This window comes from Ammodytes marinus (genome assembly GCF_949987685.1).
Source record: "Ammodytes marinus genome assembly, contig: scaffold_52, whole genome shotgun sequence".
NCBI lineage: Eukaryota > Metazoa > Chordata > Actinopteri > Uranoscopiformes > Ammodytidae > Ammodytes > Ammodytes marinus.
Genome location: NW_027648069.1, coordinates 106,867 through 117,579, shown reverse-complemented (window position 1 = coordinate 117,579; position 10,713 = coordinate 106,867). Strand labels below are relative to the sequence as shown.

Below are 10,713 nucleotides of genomic sequence, written 5' to 3'. Positions count from 1 at the left end.
CAGAGGACCCTCCATAATATTTTATTTTAGATTAATATTTTTATGGAAAATCCATCTGCCTTTCTTCAATAGCTTCTAATACATCCGATCCAGTGTCTCCAAATTATTTGTTCACACAAAATTTCTCAGATTTAGCCTCTTAATTTTTCTCTCAAAGTGCACCAGATTCAAGCATTTCACTTTAAAAAGGTTAAAAAAATCTCCCCGGGGGGGCATACCCCCGAACCTCCCTAGGAGGGTCGGGTTCTCAGCTGTCATATATTCTCACCCATCTGGACATTGGAGGCACTAAAGGGAAAACACTGGGTGTGGGGATAACATTTAACAAGGGGCAATCATTTGGGCAGCGCTACGATTGGAGAGGGGCCCCCTGATCATATTCCGCTTAGGGCCCCATAAAGGCTTGGGCCGGCTCTGCTTATAGGGCCTGTATGTAGTAAAGGGTTCTTTTTTGGTTAAGCCATAACTTAAGAATGTGTTATATAAGCATATGCCTCATTTTTTTCTTTCCTTGTAGAAACTTCCAGTGTTGGGAACGTTACTTTAAAAAACTAATTAGTTATAGTTACTCACTACTTGCTCTAAAAAGTAACTAAGTTAGTAACTGAATTACTTTATAATAGAAGTAACTAGTTTCCAGGGAAAGTAACTATTTGCGTTAGCCTACTGTAAAAAAATAAATAAAAATTGCTATATGTCAAAGAATTTGGATTTTTCTGAGCAGTTTTCACAAGTCAGTTGAAATGAGTAGAACAAACAAGTAGCCTACTTGAAGGCTACATAACCTTCGATAATTATTGCACATAAACAGACACCAAGATAAGAGGTTTATCCTGCACTTCAAGTAGGCTATTTTGTTCTCAACAAAAGTAAACATTCTTTGACGTTAAACAGCTGTTGCGACCCGCAAATCGCGGCCATGTAATAACGTGCATAAATTATAACTTATAGGCTAATAGAGATCGGAAAACGCCAAGAACTTACTCACAAGGGCAACACACTCAGGGAAAGCTAGTTTCAACCGTGGATTGATAGGTGCTTACTGCGGCAACGCGCACGTTCACACAACAGAGAGAGAACGAAAAAGAAACTTCACTAAACAGGCGCTCCGGCTGACTGACGTGACGGCGCTAACTGACAGTTATAATGTCATCCACACTGAATAAAACACAACTTAAAACACTATAAGAAATAACAATCGCTTATCTTGTTGTTAACCCACTGGTCTCCTTACTAGCAGTTTGTGTAGTATGGAGCCAGGGGTGCGTTCGGATTACACAGTGTATTCAATCAATTCAAAGTAACGCACCACATTTAACGTCCAGTAACGATAACGGCGTTGTAACAACGGAAACAATAATTAGTTAGATTATCCTGTTACTGAAAAAATAACGGCGTTACCTAACGTTATGTGAAACGGCGTTATTCCCAACACTAGAAACTTCCACAAGAGCTCCGACTACTTCACCAACAGGTCAGATTGTTATGTGTTGGTTTGTGTGGTGTAAATGTTGTTGAAGCACAAAAGGCTTTTATACCCACAATGCCTTGTTCACACTGTAGATAAAAAGTCGGAGCTGATGAAAGATTAAACATCCACCATTCCACTGCTTGAAGGTGTTTTGTGCCCCCAACGGAGCCTTCCCGGCTGCCAGGAAGTCTGCGTTGGGTGCACAAAACACCAAACATTGATGAATCTCAAAATACTTTTATACCCACAATGCCTTGTTCCCACTGTAGACAAACAGTCCGAGTTGGTGTGTGGACGGGAGCAGATGCGTCTGACGGTCCCAAAGTTGATCCTGGAGGAACAAGGCCTGAATGGTTCCTCTGCTCACCTGGTCGACCCGCGCTGCCACCAGCAGGTGGACAGCAATGGGACCTTCTCTTACCTGGTGGAACGCAGGGAGGTCTGTGGAAACGTGGTGAAGGTCAGTGAGAATCAAGAACAATTCAAGGCACTTGTCTTTAGAGTAATAGGTCAAATTCCTTCATATCCAGGCCCGCCCAGACAAATGTCTGTGTCCCCTTTCCTCCTACAAATGTGTGCATGCGCTCATTCCTACGTAAACACATGTATTTCGAGAGAGACTAACTGGGGGAAGGGGGCTACATGATGGACGGACACACACACTCTCTTTGTTGTCCATTGAATTGTCCTAAAGCAACTTGTATATGGTGTGTGGCCCTAGAAAGCTTTCCCACTTTCTGTGAAATGGTATTCGACATAGCCCTGTTAAAAACATACATCAGCCTCAACAAATGTTAAACCATTGAACCATTGTGTCCACTCATTGTTGTTTCCAGAACAACGGGACCCACGTCACCTACTCCAACATTGTGTTTGTGTTCCACTCCAATCGGTCCGACCCATCGATCATTATCCCGAGAAGTTTCCCGTTCTCCTGCATCTTCCCACTGGATGACATCTCCAGCCTGGACGCCGCCATCGGATACCAGCCACTGTGAGTTCACCATCTTCACCACATCACAATGATGTTTGGTGTTTTGTCCCCCCAACGGAGCCTTCAAGGCAGCCTGTGGTTTAGGTTAGGGTTAAGGTACTGGTAAGGACCTTCCATCAAGCCATCACAATGATGTTCAAGCCTGATCTCTTAGCTTCACATTAATATGTCTCTCTAAGATCAGATCTCAGACCTCAGAGCTCTCGTCGGGCGAATACACAAGCCTCCACAACGGGGATTGTCTTGTTCCCATGTACAAGACATATTTCGGTCAGTCTGTTTTCTCTGTAAAAGGGGCAAAACTATGGAACCTCTAAAACTAGAGACCAACAGTAACACTTTTAACACAGAACTTAAACAATGGCTCAAAATCAAATCTACAGTGCTCACACAAATACTTTACAACTGGTTTATTGTCTGATCATGCTGCCTTTGCTTTACTCTATGTATTTGACTATCATTATATTGCTGCTCTGAGGCCTGTTTCAGGTAGCTGGTTTTACATACTCTGAGTTGAATCCTGCAGTTGGTCAACTCAGAGCACAGGGTTGACGAGCAACTCTGGGTTTTCGGTTTCAGAACAGTGGATCAGCGTTGGGTCAATCAACTCTGAGCGTGTTCACTCTGGGTGGAGCGTGTGCATAAAAGCCATCGTCAATGGATCGCTGATAACATGATTCACCATGGAAACAGTAGAAAAAAATGATCCTCCCACTTCTCCACTTCTAAAAAAATAAAAACTCCGCTCCTCCCACTAGAGTTAGAAATATTAACGAATGAGCATATGGTATGGAGAAGAATTAATGGGGATATTGTCTCATAACTCTGATCTAATCTCCTCTGCAATTCAGAAAAAAAACAGAGCAAACATTTTTCGTCAAGAGAATCATTTCGCTTCCGTATGAGAAGCCATAGTGCATAGTCTATTTTAAAAACGTATGCATATCAGCAGTAAAGTATTAAGCTTGCGCAGCACAGCATTGCTGACAGTGTTTTATTGCTGTATAATATGTTGGCAAGCTGTAGCCTAATACTGTGCAGTAAACATACACATTAGGTGACAGTTTCCATTGAAGAGCCTGAATTATTATCAGATCCATTTTCCTCAAGTGATCACAGTTTAAATTATTATATAATTTTTATATTCATATTAGGTTATTTAACGAGGCTCGTCTGTGACTTTAGGATCGCACAAGTAAACAGTAACGATCGCGTGCAGCCGCAGCGTTACATGAATCCACCTGACATAAATCTGTTCAGTGGCACAGACGTTAAAAAGCATACAATACAAATAGGTTTATTAATCTGAATGTAGAGCATGTCACGATGTGTAAGGTGGCCGCCTATATGAACGGACCGAGGGCTGAGAACAAGGCTACTGATCAGATAAATGATCGGTCAAACGTAAAATCATCAGGAAATTATAAAAACATCCCGATGGAGATTTCTATGGAGTGATTTTGCTTCTAACTGTACAGGGACGTGTGTGACAGTGACACTCTTTCTTCAGTCGGAGCTGCAGCGTAAAGTGAAAACAAACTCAGGGTAGGTCTAACCACCTCCCGAGCAGGTTAGACCCATGGCGTAACCCAGAGTTTCCACTAACTCAGAGCGAACAAACTCTGGGTTGCCTCAAAACCAGCTACCTGAAACAGGCCTTTGTACTCTATTGTATATTGATTAGGGATGAGCCCGAATCCGAATATGTATTCGGATAAGCACGGATAATGAGTTAGATACGGATACGGATAATTTCCGAATAGTCCCGTTATTATTCGGGGATTTTTTTTTTTTATATAATATGCGCCTAATTGACGCAGCGCGTTCCGCCTCAATGACACAACAGGTAGAATTACACAGCTGTTCTGCGGTGGACATGAGAGGACCGGGCGCGTCCCGTGACCCGCGGTCTCTCTCTTTTTATCCACTGATAAACGCAGCGCGTTCGCCCTTTCCCTTGAATAGAGGGTTCTACCGATCGCATTTGCTGCCGTTTTTATGTGAGTTTCCTCATAACCCGGTGTTGTGCCGAATTCTCACTCCCCCGCAGGATCCCACTCCCCACTGCCTTCCTAGCGTATTGCTAGTTGTAGTTTGACGAACCGAGGCGATTTTTACAAGCCAAGTTCCTTCGTCTTAGGCTTTGAGGAAACTGTTCGTAGGCTATTTAATTCATGTTTCATCAAAATATAAGTTATGTTGTGCTGCACTTGAGAGTCTATACGATTTGTGCCCTCTGTCCCCCGCACTTTCTACAACCACTTAATTCATTTTTTTATTTAGCCTATTTATTTTTTTATTAACCTTTATTTAGGTAAAATCTCATTGAGACCCAGGGTCTCATTTACAAGAGAGACCCATTTGTTATATGTCGTAACACATTTTTCCGAGCTGTCCTTAAACGCACCATGAGAAGCCTGGTGCGTTTAAGCCTCCTAGAGGGGAGTGGGATCCTGCGGGGGAGTGAGAATTCGGCACAACACCGGCCGCTGCCGTGGCGGAGAAGAGACGAACCGATGGAATATGCACCCCGAGTCACCCCGAGTCACCGTCAGCCCTTCCCCGATGTATTTACATTCACTAGGCCTACTGCTTAAACTCTATCAAACATCACAACATTTCCATCAAACTGATGCATAGGACCTGTTCTTTTTCAGCTGTCAATCAATGCGTATACGGCTAGGCCTACTTCAGGACCTATACAATAAAATCGGAAACTGCAAACTTGACACATTAAAATCACATGTGGCTTTGTGGAAAGGCTAACATATTATTTAGGGTTTATGAGATTGGTATGTTGATAAATATTGTTCCTAAATCTTAGTTTAGTAAAACAAAAGTAAAAAAAGAGGGAGGGGGAGAGATAGAGATAAAAAATAATCATGAAATACAGCTGTATTTCCCCCAGTTAAAGGGATACCTTAATTAAGTTAAAAGTAAAACACTGGCCCTCATTTACTAACAGTGAGTAGCCTATGCACAGATTTGGGCTGTTATTTATCAATATTTTCGTTCCCTGAATTTCTTTGTATTCTGAGAACAAAGAAGAGAGAGAGAGACGAAAAGTTAGAAATATATCTGACTTTTTGACTTATATGTCAACATTACATCAATGTGATGCTTTGAAGGGACAACAATTGCATTGACAATGAATATTAGTTTAGAAAATCAATTTAGGTGTGACTTACTTTAATGTAGGCTAATGTAAAAGAAACTTACGGTATACGCCACGCCCACTTCTTGTTGTGTATCCGGTTACAGATACAGATACAGATAATTTTGTTGGCTGAACAGATACAGATAATGACGTCTCCGCACATCCCTAATATTGATTATCTTTTTTTTCTTTTCAGGGCTAGTGGAGTTGGTGTGGTGCGTTCAGGCGAACCCACCAGCGCCTCCATGACTCTGTACACAAGGCCAGACTTCAGCGAGGCGTTCCCGGCCGGCCCCGTCCGCCTGCCGCTCGGCTCCGCTCTGCACGTCGGCGTATCCGTGAACAACACCGAATACGACGGCTTCGGGCTGCTGCTGGAAACCTGCTACTTCACAAACTCTCCCAACGCCAGCGACCCACGCAAACACTTCCTGATCGAGAACAGGTGACGACCAGAGTCAAAGTCAAAGTCAGCTTTATAGTCAATTTCTTTAATACTTTTGCTCATATTTTTTATATCAATATATTGGGGTGTCCATTTTGAACACATTTAATACTGGGGGGAAGTGTCCCTCTCAATGTATAATATAAATACGACCTTGGAGCTAAATGAGAACAAAATATACCTAAATGAAAGATATTATTATTATTATTATTATTGTTGTTGTTGTTGTTGTTGTTGTTGTTGGTGGTGTTGTTGTTGTTGTTATTACTATTATTATTAGAATATAAGTTGCCTCACAATACAAATACGACCCTTGGAGCTAGATACGACCCTTGGAGCTAGATGACAACATAATATGAGCTGCTGTGTGATTTGGGGTACCTGGCTCATGGACTATACTTTGTGATTGTCTCCTCCCTCCAGGTGTGCCGTTGACCGTCGTCATGTGAAGGTGATTGAGAGCGGTGCTTCTCTGCGAGCTCGTTTCTCTGCTCTGTTCTTCCTGTACCACGGGACCTATGAGGACGTTTACCTGCACTGCAGCATCAGCATGTGTGACCGCAGCAGCGCCTCTTGCATCCCAGTGAGTGATGGAAACATTTTGACACTGATTGAATTTGTTTGCGATTTAATTTTATTTTCAGTACATGTGACATCTATTGCATGATGTCCGTCCTGGGAGATGGATCCCTTCCTCCCTCAGATTAAAACAAAAATTAAAAAAAAAAAAATCACGTCAATGAGTTTTTTACTGGGAGTTTTTTCTCAGCCGAGCTAAGGGTCTAAGGGCACAGTGTCATACTGTATGGAATGTAAAGCCCACTGAGGCAAATGTCTATTTGTGATATTGGGCTATACAAATAAAGCTAATGCGATTTGAGTGCACCTGTCCTGTCCTCATAAACAAAATTTACAGAAAATTCAGGGTCCTTGGACAAGTTTTAAATACTCTTCTCTAACATGGTATTTGACAAATATGATCTTTGTGAATAAATTAAAAAAATTAACTATAAAAACTTCTTCTGGGTTTTTAGAGCTGTTCCAGGCGTCAGGCTCGGTCTGCAGCCTCCTCCGATCAGCTGGCTGTTGCTGTCGGACCAATCAGCTGTGAGTATTTTCCTTCAATAAAAGCAAATCTGTTATTCTTTGAAACTTGCCCTGCGTATCAAATCACATACTCTTTATTTTGTTATATTCTGCATACTACATCTGATCATAAAAATAATCTAGTTTGCATGCAGTATGCTACAATTGGGAGATACTTTTTACTTATTTATGTCATCATATCATTGCGCCTTGATCTTGCCTCTTGTCTCATTGATGTGACGTCATTTCTGTTGCGCACTGGATTGTGGGTCAGACTCGCACAAATAGCATGCTGTTTTGAACACTTAAAATCTCGGCTGGATGTAGTAGACAACTGGGTATTTTTAGGCATACTAGATCTGACCACAATAATTGGGACATCCTAAATTGTTTTCCTTCCATCCTAAATAGCAGATAGTGTGGGTATTAGAACACAGCCATTGTCTTCATTTTATGATGAATAAATGTTTCTCTGTTTGTGTCTTCAGGGTTTTGAGGAGCAGAAGACAGCGTCGCATCTTTTTACTTTTTTCATTTTAATCATCAACAGAAAATCAACTCTAATCAATGTAACCAGATATAATCACCAGCTGGGTTTACATGGACACTTATACTCAGAATAAAAACGTTTTATCAAGGCCCAACCGAATAAAACAGTTCCATATAAAATCCTTATTCTGAATAAAAAAGGAATTAATTGAATGACATTGTATTGGGTTGCAGAGCAGTGATTGAAACCTTTTCATAAACCGATCAAAATAAAACTTATTCCATGTAAATTATTTTAGCAGATTACCTTCTGGCTATGTTGTTCTGCGCCTGCTCACTAACTGGACCTCGTCAGATACAACATTTTTAATTTAAACTATTTGATATTTTAGTATACTTAAAGGAATTTTAATAAAAGTGAGGAACAATTACATTTTTAAACAAGTAAACGAAAACATTAAAAAAAAATGTAATATAAAAACATATACAATTTCTAAATTGGAACAGTCCGCTCTCAGAGAAGCAAACAATGACAGAACCACTTTGCACGTGTCAAATTGATTGAATGCTTTGGGCATTTTAACATCTGATTTATTCATTGTATTAAACGTCCATGTAAACAGTAAATTCAGAATCTGCAAACTGAATTGATTTATTCGGTTTGAAGAAATATTATCCGTGTTAACTAATCAATCAATCCGTATAAACAGTGTGAAATCAACAACACTTGAAGCTGATTCTTTTTTTTATTTTTGTGATGATTAAACAAAAATCAAATATATATATTGCACTTTCCATTGAGTCTGTTTTGTACCTTAGCGTTTCACTTTTGTATTATTTATGTATTATGCAGTGCAATGCTGTTCCCAAGCCCTGCTGGGCAGGGAACTCTATTGATTTTGTACAGATTTTTCATATTTAAATGTTTTCAGCGTAAACTTGAGTACACAGCTCAAACTGTAAATCTGTGGGATAAACCAACCAGCAGTGCGAGTACAGTCCCCCGCACTCTCAGCAGATTAAAAAAATTAAACGTGGTGGCGCTACAGCAAAGAAAACGCGTTTTGGGTGTTACAACCTGGCTCAAAGATGTGCTGTTTATCCCAGAATCAAATCCATTGTTGGGTATGGTTGTAGGGCTGATGCTAATAATTGGAGTAAGTTTCATAGCCGTCAGCATTTCCTAGTGGGAGAAAGCAACCCTCCCCTAACCCGAAACCTACAGGAAATAAATGGAATTCAAATAGCCCAAAAATGTACTGGCTTGCTGTGAAAAGCATCCCCCAAAAAATCTGTTTCTGTTTATCCAAACATTACATTCTTTACTGGGTATAGTTGTAGGACTGGTTCTAGTAAGTAGAGTAAGGGTGTATTCACACATGGAAAGTCCGTTAGTTCACTTGCTTTGGTCCAGACCAAATAGAGTTTAGATATTTTTTGTTTGGTGTGGTCCACTTTCATATTGCCCCTTTTGCAAGTGAACCAGCATTACGAAGCAAAACCACACGTGATCTGAGGTCATTCATTCATTGGACAGACATTCTGGGGTGGAGAGAAGCAGGAAGAACGAAGTAAAAACTGCAAAATATATCATTGATATATAATACGGGGTTAAAAATAATAAAAAGGCCTACATCTAGCCTATAAATAAAGAAGAAGAAAATCTAATTATTGTTGTTTCATATGGTTATAATATGTAGCCCTATGTCAATGCCACGTTATGTGGCTTGTAGCCTACGATGTGAAACATAATGTATAGCCTACTGTATTTTTGCTGTTGGACGCGCGGCTCGAGAGAAGAATAGGCTCAAGCTGACACTCAGCTGATTAAGCAGTGTATCAGCTGGGTGTCAGTTCGGCGCAGTTCAGTTCCAAACTCATACTACGTGCTGTAGTTTGGTCTGGCTTTGCGAGACTAGTTCCAAACTGACACAGGGACAGTATTGACGGTCACGTTGGGAAGAAAAATTAAAACACACACTTCATGCAAAGCGCAGCGTGAACCTGTTGGGACGCACTGTGCGGGAGACGCTCCCCTCTCCATCTGATCGCTGAACATATCAGCATGTGTACGCGTCATTATCAACTGTAATATTTTCGCTCGGGGCTCCCGGTCAAACCACAACTAATCTTCCTAACAACGGCGACAACAACACTTTCCCATACGCGTCATTATCAACTGTAATATTTTCGCTCGGGGCTCCCGATCAAACCACAACTAATCTTCCTAACAACGGCGACAACAACACTTTCCCATAATGTGAAGCTGATGGCGATTAAAGAAAAAAAAGAAAAGAAAAGAAATCAAAGGCGCAGTGCTTCCTGCAATTGGGTCGGATTGAGTCCGGCCAAATTCACACCACAAACGAACTGCAGCAGAGTTCGTTTTGAAGCGCATCGAGACCACCTCTTCAGCTGGGTCTCGGTCCGCTTGTTTGGTCCGCCCCCGAGTGCGATTGCTGTATTCACACCTGCCTGAAAGATGCGCACCGAAGGCAGAAGTGCACCTGAGTTCGTTTCAACCGAACTAAACACGGCATGTGTCCTATGTCCATGTCTTATGGACTTAGGACTTTCCTAGTTGGAGACAGCGAACCTAACCTAGCCCTCAGAGAAATAATGGAAGTTAATGTAAATACACCAACAATGGACTGGCTTGCATTGAAAAGCACCCCCCAAAAATCAGTTTCTCTTCATCCCAGCAGCAAATACTTTTGTTGGTATACTCGTAGGGCTGCTGCTAATAATTGGGGTTAGTTTCATGGGCGTCAGACTTTCTTTGTGGGATATAGCGACTGACCCTAACATTACGGCTAAAGCGTTTCACAATGAACCTTGGTGGACTAATACAGATTCAATTGGTTCCACAGCTGTAACACTTTTTGACATGCCACTTGCAGGGCCATTACACACCCCTGACATGTACAAAAGCAGAACAATTACACAATTCAAGGTGAATGGATTTTCGCCTTTAACTCCCACACCGAACATCCTACATTCAAAAACAGTATATCTGCAGATGCACAGAAGTCAGCTGCATCGTTTGACACAGGCTGCACCCATTTGTGCTT

The 10,713-nt window shown here is 41.3% G+C and overlaps 1 protein-coding gene across 1 annotated transcript; it reads left to right on the top strand.

Annotated features, from left to right (window-relative positions):
* Positions 1–1,757: 1,757 nt before the first annotated feature.
* LOC307271111 (alpha-tectorin-like) lies at positions 1,758–5,871 on the top strand (the record flags this gene model as incomplete). The annotated part of the gene is made up of 4 exons (XM_080054986.1): positions 1,758–1,931; positions 2,308–2,465; positions 2,650–2,735; positions 5,819–5,871. The coding sequence occupies exons 1-4, from the start codon at positions 1,776–1,778 to the stop codon at positions 5,869–5,871; spliced, it is 453 nt and encodes a 150-aa protein (XP_079911112.1). The 5' UTR covers positions 1,758–1,775.
* Positions 5,872–10,713: the final 4,842 nt, after the last annotated feature.